Genomic DNA, 18,090 nt, shown 5'->3' with positions numbered 1-18,090 from the left:
GCACTTATTAGTGAGAACATACCATGCATGTCCTTTTGGGTCTAAATTACCTCACTCAGGATGATTATTTTCTAGTTCCATCCATTTGCCTGAAAAACTCGTGATGTCCTTGTTCTTAATAGCTGAATAGTATTCCAATTGTGTAAATGGACCACATTTTCTGTATTCATTCTTCTATTGTGGGACATCTTGATTGTTTCCAGCTCCTGGCTATCACAAATAAAGCCCTGTGAACATAGTGCCTGGTCTGATTCAGTGAGAGAAGAGCACCTAACCCTTGAGAGACTTGAGGCCCCAGGGAGTGGGGAGGTCTGGTGAGTTTAGGTGGAGGTGGGGACATCCTTAGAAATGGGGAGGAGGGATGTATGGGATGTGGAGTTGGTGGACCAGGAGGGGGATGAAGATTGAACTGTAAAAAGGGATTAAAGAAAAAAGAAAACAAAAAACAACCACAATAGTCCACAAAATAAAAATAATTTGTAACTACTTAAAAAAAGAAAAAGAATTTGTTGTGGAACTCATGTGGTTTTTGGTGTGTGAATGAAGTCTGCTGTTTGGTCCTCACAGCAGACCCCTTGATACCCATTGAATTTAGCAACATTGGTTTTTGTTTGCACATAGGTTTCTTTCAGTTTATACTATTTCAAATATTATACAAACTATAAATTAAACAGAATGGCTTATTATTTGCCTTAAGAGGAAAAAATCAGATTCATCTGACCACTTGAACAGCCTTCTTTCATCTATAATTTTGGGGATCATATTGTCTTGCTTTAGTGGGTTTCTTGTTCGATATTGTGATCTCTGTGTCTGAATCTTTCTCCACAATTTGTCTGAAGATCTTAGCAAGAAACCTACTTTTGATGGCTCAATTTACAATCCCACTTACAAAGAATAAAAAAACAGTTGCTACAATAGCAACCGCACACAAAACAAAGAAATAAACTTGAATTTCATTAAAGGCCACCAACAGAGCACAGATGAACACAGAACAGAAAATGACAAAATAGAATCTGTTGTGACATTAAAAATTATGTAGGAGAAATAGTAAATAGATGAAATAGAAAGCAGCAATATAATAAAAGGAAAGTAAAGAAAGCAACTTGGATAAAAGAAACAAGAAAGAAGAGGAGGAGGAGCACACAGCAAAGAAGACTGGCAATTAAAAAAGACAAAGCTCTCCAGACAAAATTAAATGTATGAAGGATATTTAAAGAACAACACAAAAACCCTTTTAGAAAGAGTCAAAATGTCATGGAGTAGGCCCTAAAAGGGAAAAGGGACATATGGTGTTCATGGCACACAAAAAGAAGTGTCCTGTTAGCTTCTTAGCAGAATCTTCAAAATTGGAGTAAACCAGGTGCTTGGGGTGGACGAGGTGGGAAGACTAAGGACACTTGAAGACTTTTCTTCTAGTGTGGTGGATCTCAGCCTTCCTGTTGCTGAGACCCACTAATACAGTTTCTCATATTGTGGTGACCCTCGACTATAAAATTATTTTTTCACAACTTCATAACTGTATTATTGCCGCTGCTATGAATTGTAAATATCTGATATGCAAGTCCTATGGGGGGCACACCCCACATATTGAGAAGCACCATGCCTGGTGGTTCGCTTGTCCTCCACTGTCGAACATCCAGCAGAGCTGTCTTTAGTCTCTCCTTTCCACACTGGTGTCTCTGTAGTCCGAGCTGAATAGATTTCTCTACTTTAAGGAGAATCCTTAGTTTACATACTCTGGAAGGAGTTAGTGTGTAGTCCTGTTATGTCTCCCAAATACACTATGAGTGGGTAAAGCAAACATGGCCCTGAGATCTGTACATGAGACTGAGATCCATGCTTGCAAAAATCACTAAGCATTAAACACCCTGCTGGAGGGACTAGACTGTAAATGTTCAGTAGCATAATGGAACTTCAGAGTTCTCAGTCTCTGTGGCCGTGTGTCTTGTGGCTTTGGAGTTTTATCTACTGCTAACCCAGGCTCCCAACTATTGTCATCATCAACTATTGGGGTCTGTTACTACCCACTGAAGGGAGCGGAGCTTCTGCCTGCTTGACCCTTTACTGCCAGAGCCAAGCTTCTTCTTGTCAGAACGTTTGACTCATCAGAGTCTGACCCTCTTCCTGCCAACCACCACCTTTTGCAGCTGTGTCTAACCACCTGTGATTGTGACACGGTGACTCCAGGACCTCCTCTGACTTTTGTTCTCAGGGCTGCCATGGAAATTGAGCATTAAGTAATAGGCTCCCTTTCAAGGCATTCAACAGAATCACTGCTCTTTCACTCACAAAGAGTGAAAACGAAACCCTTCTCTACCCATGATCCATAGGGTTAGAGGAATCAGTCTCTTACCAAAACCAGCAATGGAAGCCAGGGCTGTCAATGGCTTTGGACTTGTCTTCTGGGCTTGTCCTATGTCCTTCCAGTTTTTTCTCTCTTGCTTAGCTTTGGCTTGCCCTTTGGGTAAGGTACGCAGCCAGCCATTTCTGTTGCAACCCTTCAGTCTGTCTAAACTTTTCAACAATCCTACCATTTTCTTTGATTTCCTGATAGTCTCCCCATTTTTGCTCTTTGGAAAAGAATCTTTTATTATCCCACATTTTCCCATTCACCACATCACATAGAGGCGGCTTCTAATCTGCGATTTTATCCTAGCATCGGTGCAGTATTTCACAGCAAACCCCAGGCTTTGTCTTAAATATTACGCATGCAATAAGATTTACTTCCCATTTATAAAATAATTTCTAGGTGTGTTGTTTACACATTGTATTAATATCTATGAATAAACATAATCAAACACTCATACATGTATAGGCATGCCTCCATAAATGATTTCACTTGCTATTTTAGTTAGAAACTTGAGCTCTGCAAAGGTAAGGACCCTCTATTTGCTTTCTTTTCACTTGACCCTCTAAGTCATTTGTTTCCCTCTTCTTCGGTTCATGCTAGTTTGTGAAGACAGATCCTTCGGGGTCATGCCTGAGCCCTGCTGACCTTGGATGTGGCTCTCCCTGGAACCTGTTCTGTTTATTATTTCTCGTCTATCCTTTCTGTTGGCTTATTTTTTTCTAATAACATTCTCAGCCATCTTCCCTGTTTTTTTTTTTTTTGATTAAAGAGAAAGAAAAAGAAACCCTTGAAAAAGAGTTCTATATTTTCCACCTCATTTCCCTTAATCTGATTTGACATTCTGCCTCCACCACTCTTAAAGGCATTACTCTGAAATAACTATTGACTTTCCTATCACCAGCTCTGATGACCTCTCAGTCTACAGGCCTGGGTAACTACCACATCTGAAAGGAACTCTTTTCAGAGCTCAGAGATCAGTGCTGCATTTTAAAATTGTTTGTCTTGATGTTTTTTTATCTTGTTTCTGAAACTTTTTAAGGATTTTAAAGTCTAATCTGCCCTAAATCTAGAGTCGGTCCAGTTTGCAATTTTCTTTATTTGGGCCTGCCTTCTACTTTCCTTTTGCTGCCTCTCTCTTTTGGGTAGTGATAATAATACTACTAATTAGAATATCTTCCTGAGAAGTTTGCAGATCCCTTTTTCCAACACTAATATTTACTCGAACTTTCATTTGTTTTTTTTTTTAAATTATGAGAATTTCATGCATGAGTTCTAATGTCAATTTTCTAAAGTGCAGATTAGCACTTCTAACTAGTTTCAGGGTGTTTGAATCATTAACTCATTATCATTACAGACCTACTAGGAGGAGGGAGGTCTCCAGAGTTATGATGACAGCTCTGAACAAAATGAAGGGTCTGACCCAGGGGCCTTGAGAGAAGAAATTCTAAGCAAACAATAAGCGTATGAGGTGCTGATAAATGCCACAGAGAAAAGCAAATGAAAACAAAGGAACTGACTGATGGAGAAGACAGTGCCTAAATTAGAATGGAGGATCCTGAAGTGGCTACACAATGGCAATCAGAGCTGGGAAGGGAGAGAGAATGTTACATACATTTGTTCTTGGGGGGAATGTGTTCATCACAGAGGAAACAGATGTGAGATACAGGGGCGGAAGGGTACAAATATCGCTGGGGTACAAATATTCTCTTCTCTCTGATTCCCTCCCCTCCCTTCCTTCCCCACTCCCCTCCTTTATTTTTTCTCATTGTTATTGTAGAGAGATAACATTGATGATCCCAACACTCAGGGATAATGATAACTCTTGAAAATTAACATACATACACACACACACCCACACACACCCACACACACACCCCATCTCTTACCACTTGTTATATTGACAAATATACAAAAAATGCATCTAGTCCAAGAACTTTATGGACTCAAATCACAGAGAACTATGTGAGATGTGGCACACATCACAACCTTGGTTATTTGGGGAAATCATAAGATTTGAGAAGAAAAATGGGAAGTACTAGGGATGAACATAAATCAAATCCACATTGGCTGCTGCTTTGTTGGGAAATAAGGTGATACACATAAGTTCAGACATAGTCAGACTTGCTATGTGTGTGATGTAAATATTATGATATTGGAATTGAGAACTTATATGAAATGATGTTTTAGAGAGTGACACTGAAAGAATTTGCTGACGTTCTGGACTGTAATATGGAAAGAAAAAGGTGAACCATGTATGGCTAGATCATAGAAAGTACTAGAATGAAATTGTACATATAGGAAAAAATAGGAATATACTGGCTTTGGAGAACAAGGAAATCAATCATCTGGCTTCAAACAGGATGAACTTGAGATTTCTGATGTATACATAAAGAGAAAATGTCGGGATTCCCAACCTCATTGATCCCAGCCTGCAGCTCACTGCTCCCAAGCCCCGTGGGAGAGAGAGCTCACCGCCCGGACAGGTGGGCACTCCTGAAACTGCAGAGCAGAAGAGACCACCAAAACTGCCCACCTCTGTCCACATCCCTGGCCCGAGAGGAAACTGTATACGGCCTCTGGGAACCGGTAGATAGGGGCACTGGAGCTGCAGGTTCCCTGCACCAGAGACACCTCCTGAACCTGAAGGGAACGGATCAACAGTTCTCTGCACCCAAATCCCATGGGAGGGAGAGCTAAACCTTCAGAGAGGCAGACACGCCTGGGAAGCCAGAAGAGACTACACTCTGCCCACATTTCTGACTCCAGAGGAAAACATCAAACGCCATCTGGGACCCTGGTGGACAGGGGCTCCCGCAAAGGGTGGCGCAGATCCTCCTGGTTGCTGCCCTCTCGGAGAGCACATAAGCAACACCCCACGAGCAAACTTGAGCCTCGGGACCACAGGTAAGACCAACTTTTCTGCTCCAAGTGACCTGCCTGGTGAACTAAGGACACAGGCCCACAGGAACAGCTGAAGACATGTAGACAGGAAAAACTACACACCCGAAGGCAGAACACTCTGTCCCCATAACTGGCTGAAAGAAAACAGGAAAACAGGTCTATAGCACTCCTGACACACTGGCTTATAGGACAGTCTAGTCACTGCCAGAAATAGCAGAACAAAGTAACACCAGAGATAATCTGATGGCAAGAGGCAAGCAAAGGAACACAAGGAACAGAAAGCAAGACTACATGGCATCATCAGAGCCCAATTCTCCCACCAAACAAACACAGAATATCCAAACACACCAGAAAAGCAAGATCTAGATTTAAAATCATATTTGATCATGATGCTGGAGGACTTCATGAAAGACATGAAGAACTCCCTTAGAGAAATGCAGGAAAACATAAATAAACAAGTAGAAGCCTACAGAGAGGAATCACAAAAATCCCTGAAAGAATTCCAGGAAAACACAAACAGTTGAAGGAATTAAAAATGGAAATAGAAGCAATCAAGAAAGAACACATGGAAACAACCCTGGATATAGAAAACCAAAGGAAGAGACAAGGAGACATAGATACAAGCATCACCAACAGAATACAAGAGATAGAGGAGAGAATCTCAGGAGCAGAAGATTCCATAGAAATCATCGACACAACTGTCAAAGATAATGTAAAACAGAAAAAGCTACTGGTCCAAAACATACAGGAAATCCAGGAATCAATGAGAAGATAAAACCTAAACATAATATGTATAGAAGAGAGTGAAGACTCCCAGCTCAAAGGACCAGTAAATATCTTCAACAAAATCATAGAAGAAAACTTCCCTAACCTAAAGAAAGAGATACCGATAAGCATACAAGAAGCCTACAGAACTCCAAATAGATTGGACCAGAAAAGAAACTCCTCCCATCACATAATAGTCAAAACACTAAATGCACAAAATAAAGAAAGAATATTAAAATCAATAAGGGAAAAAGGTCAAGTAACATATAAAGGCAGACCGATCAGAATCACACCAGACTTTTCGCCAGAGACTATGAAAGCCTGAAGATCCTGGACAGATGTCATACTGACCCTAAGAGAACACAAATGCCAGCCCAGGTTACTGTATCCTGCAAAACTATCAATTAACATAGATGGAGAAACCAAGATATTCCATGACAAAACCATATTTACACAATATCTTTCTACAAATCCAGCGCTACAAAGGATAATAAATGGTAAAGGCCAACATAAGGAGGCAAGCTACACCCTAGAAAGAGCAAGAAACTAATCATCTTGGCAACAAAGAGAAGAAAAGCACACAAACATAACCACACATCCAAATATGAATATAACAGGAAGCAACAATCACTATTCCTTAATATCTCTCAACATCAGTGAACTCAACTCTCCAATAAAAAAAAAGAGATTAGCAAACTGGACACACAATGAGGACCCTGCATTCTGCTGCCTACAGGAAACACACCTCAGAGACAAAGACAGATATTTATAGAACATTCTATCCTAAAACAAAGGATATACCTTCTTCTCACCACCTCATGGTACTTTCTCCAAAATTGACCATATAATTGGTCATAAAACAGGCCTCAACAGATACAGAAAGATAGAAACAATCCCATGCGTCCAATCAGACCACCACGGGTTAAAGCTGGTCTTCAATAACAATAAGGGAAGAATGCCCACATATACATGGAAGTTGAACAATGCTCTACTCAACGATAACCTCGTCAACGAAGAAATAAAGAAAGAAATTAAAGACTTCTTAGAATTTAATGAAAATGAAGGTACAACATACCCAAACTTATGAGACAAAATGAAAGCTGTACTAAGAGGAAAACGCATAGCTCTGAGTGCCTGCAGAAAGAAACAGGAGAGAGCATATGTCACCAGCTTGACAGCACACCTAAAAGCTCTAGAACAAAAAGAAGCAAATATACCCAGGAGGAGTAGAAGGCAGGAAATAATCAAACTGAGAGCTGAAATCACCCAAGTAGAAACAAAAAGGATCACAGAAAGAATCAACAGAACCAAAAGTTGGTTCTTTGAGAAAATCAACAAGATAGATAAACCCTTAGCCAGACTAACGAGAGGATACAGAGAGCGTGTCCAAATTAACAAAATCAGAAATGAAAAGGGAGACATAACTACAGATTCAGAGGAAATTCAAAAAATCATCAGATCTTACTATAAAAGCCTATATTCAACAAAACTTGAAAATCTGCAGGAAATGGACAATTTCCTAGACAGATACCAGGTACCAAAGTTAAATCAGGAACAGATAAACCAGTTAAACAACCCCATAACTCCTAAGGAAATAGAAGCAGTCATTAAAGGTCTCCCAACCAAAAAGAGCCCAGGTGCAGACGGGTATAGTGCAGAATTCTATCAGACCTTCATAGAAGACCTCATACCAATACTATCCAAACTATTCCACAAAATTGAAATGGGTGGAGCACTACCGAATTCCTTCTATGAAGCCACAATTACTCTTATACCTAAACCACACAAAGACCCAACAAAGAAAGAGAACTTCAGACCAATTTCCCTTATGAATATCGACGCAAAAATACTCAATAAAATTCTGGTAAACTGAATCCAAGAGCACATCAACACAATCATCCACCATGATCAAGTAGGCTTCATCCCAGGCATGTAGGGATGGTTTAATATATAGAAAACCATCAACATAATCCATTATATAAACAAACTGAAAGAACAAAACCACATGATCATTTCATTAGATGCTGAGAAAGCATTTGACAAAATTCAACACCCCTTCATGATAAAAGTCGTGGAAAGAATAGGAATTCAAGGCCATACCTAAACATAGTAAAAGCTGTATATACAGCAAGCCAGTTGCTAACATTAAACTAAATGGAGAGAAACTTGAAGCAATCCCACTAAAATCAGGGACTAGACAGGGCTGCCCACTCTCTCCCTAATTATTCAATATAGTTCTTGAAGTTCTAGCCAGAGCAATCAGAAAATAAAAGGAGATCAAGTGGATACAGATTGGAAAAGAAGAAGTCAAAATATCACTATTTGCAGATGATATGATAGTATAATTAAGTGATCCCAAAAGTTCCACCAGAGAACTACTAAAGCTGATAAACAACTTCAGCAAAGTGGCTGGGTATAAAATTATCTCAAATAAATCAATAGCCTTCCTCTACACAAAAGAGAAACAAGCTGAGAAAGAAATTAGGGAAACGACACCCTTCATAACAGTCCCACATAATATAAAGTATCTCGGTGTGACTTTAACCAAGCAGGTAAAAGATTTGTACAATAAGAACTTCCATCCTCTGAAGAAAGAAATTGAAGAGGACCCCAAAAGATGGAAAGATCTCCCATCCTCATGGAATGGCAGGATTTATATAGTAAAAATGGCCATTTTACCAAAAGCGATCTACAGATTCAATGCAATCCCCATCTAAATACCAATCCAATTCTTCAAAGAGTAAGACAGAACAATTTGCAAATTCATCTGGAATAACAAATAACCCAGGATAGCTAAAGCTATCCTCAACAATAAAAGGACTTCAGGGGGATTCACTATCCCTGAACTCAAGCAGTATTACAGAGCAATAGTCATAAAAACTGCCTGGTATTGGTACAGAGACAGACAGATAGACCAATGGAATAGAATTGAAGACCTAGAAATGAACTCACACACCTATGATCACTTGATTTTTGACAAAGGAGCCAAAACCATCCAATGGAAAAAAGATAGCATTTTCAGCAAATGGTGCTGGTTCAACTGGAGGTCAACATGTAGAAGAATGCAGATCGATCCATGCTTATCACCCTGTACAAAGCTTAAGTCCAAGTGGATCAAGGACCTCCACAGCAAACCAGATACACCCAAACTAATAGAAGAAAAAGTAGGGAAGCATCTTGAACACATGGGCACTGGAGAAAATTTCATGAACAAAACACCAATGGCTTATGCTCTAAGATCAAGACAAATGAGATCTCATAAATCTGCAAAGCTTCTGTAAGGCAAAAGACACTGTGGTTAGGACAAAATGGCAACCAACAGGTTGGGAAAAGATCTTTACAACAGATAGAGGGCCTATATCCAAATTATACAAAGAAGTCAAGACGTTAGACCACAGAGAGACAAATAACACTATTAAAAATGGGGTTCAGAGCTAAACAAAAAATTCACAGCTGAGGAATGTCGAATGGCTGAGAAACACCTAAAGAAATATTCAACATCTTTAGTCATAAGAGAAATGCAAATCAATACAACCCTGAGATTTCACCTCACGCCAGTGAGAATGGCTAAGATCAAAAACTCAGGTGACAGCAAATGCTGTCGAGGATGTGGAGAAAGAGGAACACTTCTCCATTGTTGGCGGGATTGTAGACTGGTGCAACCATTTTGGAAATCAGTCTGTAGGTTCCTCAGAAAATTGGACATTGAACTACCTGAGGACCCAGCTATACCTCTCTTGGGCATATTCCCAAAAGATGCCCCAACATATAAAAAAGACACGTGCTCCACTATGTTCATAGCAACCTTATTTATAATAGCCAGAAGCCAGAAAGAACCCAGATGCCCTTCAACAGAGGAATGGATACAGAAAATGTGGTACATCTACACAATGGAATATTACTCAGCTATCAAAAACAATGACTTCATGAAATTCATAGGCAAATGGATGGAACTTGAAAATATCATCCTGAGTGAGGTAATCCAATCACAGAAAAACACACATGGTATGCACTCATTGATTAGTGGCTATTAGCCCAAATGCTTGAAATACCGTAGATGCACAGAACACATGAAACCCAAGACAGATGATCAAAATGCAAATGCTTCACTCCTTCTTTAAAAGGGGAACAAGAATACCCTTGGCAAGGAATAGGGAGGCAAAGATTAAAACAGAGACAGAAGGAACACCCATTCAGTGCCTGCCACACATGTGGCCCATACATATACAGCCACCCAATTAGACAAGATGGATGAAGCAAAGAAGTGCAGGCCAACAGGAGCCGGATGTAGATCTCTCCTAAGACACACAGCCAGAATACAGCAAATACATAGGTAAACGCCAGCAGCAAACCACTGAACTGAGAACAGGACCCCCCGTTGAAGGAATCAGAGAATGAACTGGAAGAGCTTGAAGGGGCTGGAGACAATGCCAAGCAACCAGAGCTTCCAGGGATTAAGCCACTACCCAAAGACTATACATGGACTGACCCTGGACTCTGACCTCATAGGTAGCAATGAATAACCTAGTAAGAGCACCAGTGGAAGGGAAAGCCCTTGTTCCTGCTAAGACTGAACCCCCAGTGAATGTGATTTTTTGGGGGGCGGCATTTATGGGGGGAGCATGGGGAGGGGAACACCCATATAGAAGGGGAGGGGGAGGGGTTACTGGGATGTTGACCCGGAATCCAGGAAAGGGAATAACATTCGAAATGTAAATAAGAAATACTCAAAAAAAAAAATAGAAAAAGAAAAAAGAAAAATGTCAAGTATTTGGTACTTGAGCCCCGATTTAAAGGTGAGAATTATTACATTAGGTATGTGCTTTACAATCAAATAAAACTCACTGGGTTTGGTGAGATCTTTAGGAAATAAATGTAGATATGTATGGCATGAGAAATCTAAATGCAAGGACAGTACTCCAGCATGGTTCAAGGTTTAATAGTGAGGAGGGTAAGAGGGGATTAAAAGGATGGCTGAGATATAGGACAGTGAGTGGTCTCAGGCACAGTCAGGGTTGAAAAGGAGGAGGCTGGAAAGAAGAGGTTTGACAAGGGAAAGAAAGTTCATGCTGATCTGAACTTAGGAATGATGGCTGTGAGCAAAAATAAAGACTGAAAGTAGAGAGCAGAACATTTGTAAGAAATGCAAGGTGATAGATACAAGGTAGTAGCTTCATATTTTCTAGTAGCATTCTGAGGTAAAGGGAGCGGTATTTGTTAAAAATAAGGGGAGTATACAGTTTTCATTCTCATGGGAATCAACTCATGAAGATGGGTAACCATGCAAAAGAGGGTTACTGTAGGTATCCCATGCCCGTGGATTCTCTGGGAAGGCTAGGGTTGCATGCCTCAACCATCATAGCATACTCGAAAGCATAACAAATGTATACAGAGGTAAGGGTGTGATTAATTCAGAGCAGGAACAGTGTGAACATTTCCTGTGATTACTTCTAATTTCTCAGTGAGTAAAAGGATTATCATTGACAGTAGGGAAAAAAAGGCAGGGAGATTTGAGGAGTTCGGAGACTCTATAATACTTACCTAAAAGAATAGCTCTTAAATATTTGTGACAGCAACAGAATAAGAAATGTCACCTTCTACAATGTGAATTCATAAGGATACACATGCACAGACCGGAAGCAAATATCGTCCGACAACATCGTTTCTTCACCTAGGTTGACTTCAACTCTGTTCTGTTCACAGAAAGTGGGTAGTGACTCACTAACCAATCTCATGACACATGAATGGGTTACGATGTGCTGTTTGAAAAACACTCATCTAGAAAAGCTGAAGAGGTAAATATTCTAAAGACATATAATAGGATTTCTGCGCAGCAAAACAGATTACTTCAGAACAAAATGGAAAATGAGACTAATCAACACAAGCAAACTGGCCCATCACACACTCCCCCTTCTCTACTTAGAGCTCCTGCTGAGAGCGCTGTTTATTTATAAGTCCCATATTTTTCAGTAACTAACCTGAGCTGCATTGGTTTTCTTTCCAAATCCTGTTCCTGTCATGCTTTTTGTTTAATTGATCATGATCACAGAATTTAAATGATATCTCTTTGTGAATTCTCACTAGCATGTTTCTACAATAGATTTTAACCATCATTTTAACTATAGTCCAAATCTTTACCTTATCTCATATTTGTTTTTCTTATGATAATATTGGATATATTGGATAACCATAAGAGAGCTGTCTTAAGAAACAGGTGATTTTTAAGAATGCAAACTACAATGTCACTTCTAAAGAGATTCTAGCTAAAGGTCTTGATGTATTTCCAGTCATTTTAATATTTGTTATTCAACCTTTTCTGTAGCTCTTCCTATATGTTTACACCAATGTAATGTAACCCTGTCATTGTAACACAGATTGCTTTTAAAATAGTACATTATGAATTTATGCCCACATCTAAATATGTTTAGCAAAATTGGATTTAATGGCAGCTCCTGTGATATCCCATGCGTGGTGCTTCCCTGGAGACCATTATATTTATGTAATAACTGGCAGGGCTCTTTGATTACAGACTACTGGGATCCTAATTTTCCAAGGACTCTAAGCTGCTGTTCTAAAAGTCAGCCCTTCTTATCAATCACTGAGTACATTGTACAGGAACTCAAGGCAACCTCTGGGATACTGAGTTTCTTCTGATGAGTTTGAATGAAGGTCTCTTCTTAGCGCTATACAGATTTCCATGGAATGATGAATTTCCATGAAACAATGCTTTTCTTTCCTGCCCTAGGAGCCAAACTTTCAAGAAGACTAAAGTAAGACTCTTAAAGGTTTTAAGATCTTCCTATAAGAGTCAATACACAATGCGTTTTCCATTTTCTTTTCGAGGCATTCCAGCTTTTCCTAGCTTCTTGAATACTATTTGTCACCCATGTCTCATAGGACTCAGATTAACTGTAGATGTTCATGTGCTTTTCAGGTTAAACTGCTGATGGCTTCCTCTCTGGGAACCCTGGGAGCTATCTCCTTTTCTCATGCCTGTAGTAGCTTAAGTCCCACATCCCCTGACCCTTACACACTGCTCTCTCCCCAAGCTATCACATGGTTAATTCTAATCTAATTGATTCTAATTCCCATGGATCAAATACCACTCATCTTGACTCCTCCCTCCAAAATTCCTTTACCCAGAAGGATGCTTCCTTCCTTCTGGGTCTTTTTTCTTTCTTTTTGACTTCCTCTCCTCCACAGTTCTTTCACTTCCACTCTAATGTGATAAAACATGTACTTTATGAAAGATTTTTCTCTCTGGGCTATATCGAAAGAGAGGCTGTACTACCCTGTGGCTAGAGATTGTGGTATAGAACCAGAAACCAAACCGATCTGTTTTGTTACATTGATCTAATTTTTTAAAGATAAAAGCATAACAAACTAGATAGTATATCGTTAGGAAATACTAAAAGGGAAATAAGGCATTAGTGATTTTTTTCTGTGTGTTTAATTAAAAGTCTTCTCTGAACCCTTAAAATGTAAACCCTCTGAGCTGTCCGGCACCACCACTGATTCTGATGTAACTGATACCAAGTTTGATATGAAAGCTTAAAAAAAATCTCCATACACTGCCATTTCTTGGAATACACTGGGAAAATAGAATAATTGTCAAAATTTTGCATGTGTGATTTTCTAAGTACTCTATATCTTCTCTGTCCTACAATGATATATTATACATTTCTCTCACCGACCACTTTGCATAAGATTTTGAAGACAGTATAGATTGTTGAATTGGAAAGATCATGGAAGTTCAGTTTAGGTTTATGGTTAGGAACAACATTTGCTAATAATATTCAAAGAACACACTCTTGTATCTAATTTAAGTGTTTTGTCTCCCATCCCTTTCATACCAGAGTATTCTGGGCTATCTTTCAGGCTGGGAAAATATTAGTATTTTGGTGTTGGTAGAAAGCTGTGGTGAACACAGGGCTAAGCATATTTTCTCTACAAAACATTAGCAGAACAGTCCAAAAAGGGAGGAGAATGTAAAGTTGGAGTCAAGTTTTAAGGGCAAGAAACAGGAGATCTCTAACTCCATCCAGGTCTTGGGACCCACTGGGGTATCCGGTAGGCAGCCTCTGTCTTAGTGCTTGCTCTCGCTTCCAAGCGTGTGCTTGTCGAAAAGATACTCCGCTAGGCCAGCGGCTGGAGCCCCCATAGTGACTAAGTTGTGCACGTGGTCACCTAATTCTTTGATAGACTTCACTTGCTCATGCAGGTAGTGAGTTTCCAGAAAGTCACACAAATGAGGATCTCCTTTTTCTGAGGCCAGAGTATGCAAGTCCAGGAGGGACTGGTTTACACTCTTTTCTAAGAGCAAGGCACATTCCATGGCCCGCAGTCCGCATTCCCAGTCATCTTTGTCTGGCTTCTTGATGTCCTGGAGGCAGATCCGGCCTCCTCGCTGGTTCTGCAGTCTCATAAGCTTCTCTGCATGCTCCCTCTCCTCCAGGGACTGGCGAAGGAAATACTTGGAGAAGTTGTACAAGGCCACATCATCCCTGGAGAAGTAGTAAGCCATGGACAGGTACACGTAGGATGCGTAAAGCTCCATGTTGATTTGGCGGTTGATGGCAGCCTCGGAGTCTGGGTGAAAGTTCTGGCGCACTCTGGCAGGCCCAGTGGAGCCCTGGGAGGAAGCCACCGAGGCCAGGAGGCGTCGAGGGGAGGCCAGTAGGGGACTTAAAGGATACCTGGAGGCCAAGCACCGTGGGGCAGTGAATCTGTGTAACACACAGGGCAGGGACATCAGTGCAGGGCCGATGTGCTTGGAGAAGAACCAAAAGCAGGACAGCATGACTCCTATTTGAAAGTAGGGGAAACTGAGGTCAGACAAGCTCAGCACAAGGTCTGCTGCTGAGCGTCAGGTCTAAATGAGAACTCAGCCTTAGCGATGACCTCTGCGTCACACGGCCCTTCTCTTCCACAATGCAGAGTTCTAAGTGATCTTGGCCACTGACGCTATGTAACTGTCATTTGTTACGGTAGGCATGAGTGTGGCACTAGGACCTCCGGAAAGGGAACACAGATGGATGCCATTTACCAAAACATGTGCTGAATTATTAGCACAAGATTCTGGTCTAGATGTGTATAGGTAGTTGATTAATTTGCCTGAATTAAAAATGGCTGTCGTAAGAGTAAGTTCGGCGACTCACAGAAATGTCCCTTGTCTTTCTTCAGTAATCTTTTCCTGTCTGAGAACCGAGGGACACTGAAAGGAAGACCCAATAAATTGTCCTATGGAAAGGCAGCATTACAAATGACTCCTGGTTACTTTAACAACCATTAAGTAGGAAAATAATGGCCAGCACAGCGGACAACTTCTTCACTTTCGTAGTCTATTTTTTTTTCTTTTTTTTTTTTCGTTTTTATTTTTTTTTATTTTTTTTTATTAACTTGAGTATTTCTTATATACATTTCGAGTGTTATTCCCTTTCCCGGTTTCCGGGCAAAAATCCCCCTCCCCCCTCCCCTTCCTTATGGGTGTTCCCCTCCCAACCCTCCCCCCATTGCCGCCCTCCCCCCATAGACTAGTTCACTGGGGGTTCAGTCTTAGCAGGACCCAGGGCTTACCCTTCCACTGGTGCTCTTACTAGGATATTCATTGCTACCTATGGGGTCAGAGTCCAGGGTCAGTCCATGTATAGTCTTTAGGTAGTGGCTTAGTCCCTGGAAGCTCTGGTTGCTTGGCATTGTTGTACTTTTGGGGTCTCGAGCCCCTTCAAGCTCTTCCAGTTCTTTCTCTGATTCCTTCAATAGGGGACCTATTCTCAGTTCAGTGGTTTGCTGCTGGCATTCGCCTCTGTATTTGCTGTATTCTGGCTGTGTCTCTCAGGAGAGATCTACATCCGGCTATTGTCGGTCTGCACTTCTTTGCTTCATCCATCTTGTCTAATTGGGTGGCTGTATATGTATGGGCCACATGTGGGGCAGGCTCTGAATGGGTGTTCCTTCAGTCTCTGTTTTAATCTTTGCCTCTCCCTTCCCTGCCAAGGGTATTCTTTTTCCTCATTTAAAGAAGGAGTGAAGCATTCACATTTTGATCATCCGTCTTGAGTTTCGTTTGTTCTAGGGATCTAGGGTAATTCAAGCATTTGGGCTAATAGCCACTTATCAATGAGTGCATACCATGTATGTCTTTCTGTGATTGGGTTAGCTCACTCAGGATGATATTTTCCAGTTCCAACCATTTGCCTACGAATTTCATAAACTCGTTGTTTTTGATAGCTGAGTAATATTCCATTGTGTAGATGTACCACATTTTCTGTATCCATTCCTCTGTTGAAGGGCATCTGGGTTCTTTCCATTTTCTGGCTATTATAAATAAGGCTGCGATGAACATAGTGGAGCACGTGTCTTTTTTATATGTTGGGGCATCTTTTGGGTATATGCCCAAGAGAGGTATAGCTGGATCCTCAGGCAGTTCAATGTCCAATTTTCTGAGGAACCTCCACACTGATTTCCAGAATGGTTTTACCAGTCTGCAATCCCACCAACAATGGAGGAGTGTTCCTCTTTCTCCACATCCTCGCCAGCATCTGCTGTCACCTGAGTTTTTGATCTTAGCCAATCGCACTGGTGTGAGGTGAAATCTCAGGGTTGTTTTGATTTGCATTTCCCTTATGACTAAAGATGTTGAACATTTCTTTAGGTGTTTCTCAGCCATTCGGCATTCCTCAGCTGTGAATTCTTTGTTTAGCTCTGAACCCCATTTTTAATAGGGTTATTTGTCTCCCTGCAGTCTACCTTCTTGAGTTCTTTGTATATTTTGGATATAAGGCCTCTATCTGTTGTAGGATTGGTAAAGATCTTTTCCCAATCTGTTGGTTGCCGTTTTGTCCTAACCACAGTGTCCTTTGCCTTACAGAAGCTTTGCAGTTTTATGAGATCCCATTTGTCGATTCTTGATCTTAGAGCATAAGCCATTGGTGTTTTGTTCAGGAAATTTTTTCCAGTGCCCATGTGTTCCAGATGCTTCCCTAGTTTTTCTTCTATTAGTTTGAGTGTGTCTGGTTTGATGTGGAGGTCCTTGATCCACTTGGACTTAAGCTTTGTACAGGGTGATAAGCATGGATCGATCTGCATTCTTCTACATGTTGCCCTCCAGTTGAACCAGCACCATTTGCTGAAAATGCTATCTTTTTTCCATTGGATGGTTTTGGCTCCTTTGTCAAAAATCAAGTGACCATAGGTGTGTGGGTTCATTTCTGGGTCTTCAATTCTATTCCATTGGTCTATCTGTCTGTCTCTGTACCAATACCATGCAGTTTTTATCACTATTGCTCTGTAATACTGCTTGAGTTCAGGGATAGTGATTCCCCCTGAAGTCCTTTTATTGTTGAGGATAGCTTTAGCTATCCTGGGTTTTTTGTTATTCCAGATGAATTTGCAAATTGTTCTGTCTAACTCTTTGAAGAATTGGATTGGTATTTTGATGGGGATTGCATTGAATCTGTAGATTGCTTTTGGTAAAATGGCCAGTTTTACTATATTAATCCTGCCAATCCATGAGCATGGGAGATCTTTCCATCTTCTGAGGTCTTCTTCAATTTCTTTCCTCAGTGTCTTGAAGTTCTTATTGTACAGATCTTTTACTTGCTTGGTTAAAGTCATACCGAGGTACTTTATATTATTTGGGTCTATTATGAAGGGTGTCGTTTCCCTAATTTCTTTCTCGGCTTGTTTCTCTTTTGTATAGAGGAAGGCAACTGATTTATTTGAGTTAATTTTATACCCAGCCACTTTGCTGAAGTTGTTTATCAGCTTTAGTAGTTCTCTGGTGGAACTTTTAGGATCACTTAAATATACTATCATGTCATCTGCAAATAGTGATATTTTGACCTCTTCTTTTCCGATCTGTATCCCTTTGATCTCCTTTTGTTGTCTGATTGCTCTGGCTAGAACTTCAAGAACTATATTGAATAAGTAGGGAGAGAGTGGGCAGCCTTGTCTAGTCCCTGATTTTAGTGGGATTGCTTCAAGTTTCTCTCCATTTAGTTTAATGTTAGCAACTGGTTTGCTGTATATGGCTTTTACTATGTTTAGGTATGGGCCTTGAATTCCTATTCTTT

General features: G+C 40.5%; 1 protein-coding gene across 1 annotated transcript; it reads right to left on the bottom strand.

The window, feature by feature from the left end:
• Nucleotides 1-13,645: 13,645 nt before the first annotated feature.
• On the bottom strand, nucleotides 13,646-14,895 carry Ftmt (ferritin mitochondrial). The gene has a single exon (NM_001106136.1). It carries the CDS (start codon nucleotides 14,814-14,816, stop codon nucleotides 14,103-14,105), a length of 714 nt encoding a protein of 237 aa, NP_001099606.1. The 5' UTR covers nucleotides 14,817-14,895; the 3' UTR covers nucleotides 13,646-14,102.
• Between the last annotated feature and the right edge of the window lie 3,195 nt (nucleotides 14,896-18,090).

The sequence above is a fragment of the Rattus norvegicus genome, chromosome 18, assembly GCF_036323735.1.
Source record: "Rattus norvegicus strain BN/NHsdMcwi chromosome 18, GRCr8, whole genome shotgun sequence".
Lineage (NCBI taxonomy): Eukaryota > Metazoa > Chordata > Mammalia > Rodentia > Muridae > Rattus > Rattus norvegicus.
The sequence above is the reverse complement of the archived record's forward strand: the minus strand, read 5'-3'. Positions and strand labels throughout refer to the sequence as shown.

Bases quoted from the DNA above. Each gene is read 5' to 3' on its own strand.
- Ftmt (NM_001106136.1), bottom strand. From the start codon at position 14,816: ATGCTGTCCTGCTTTTGGTTCTTCTCCAAGCACATCGGCCCTGCACTG.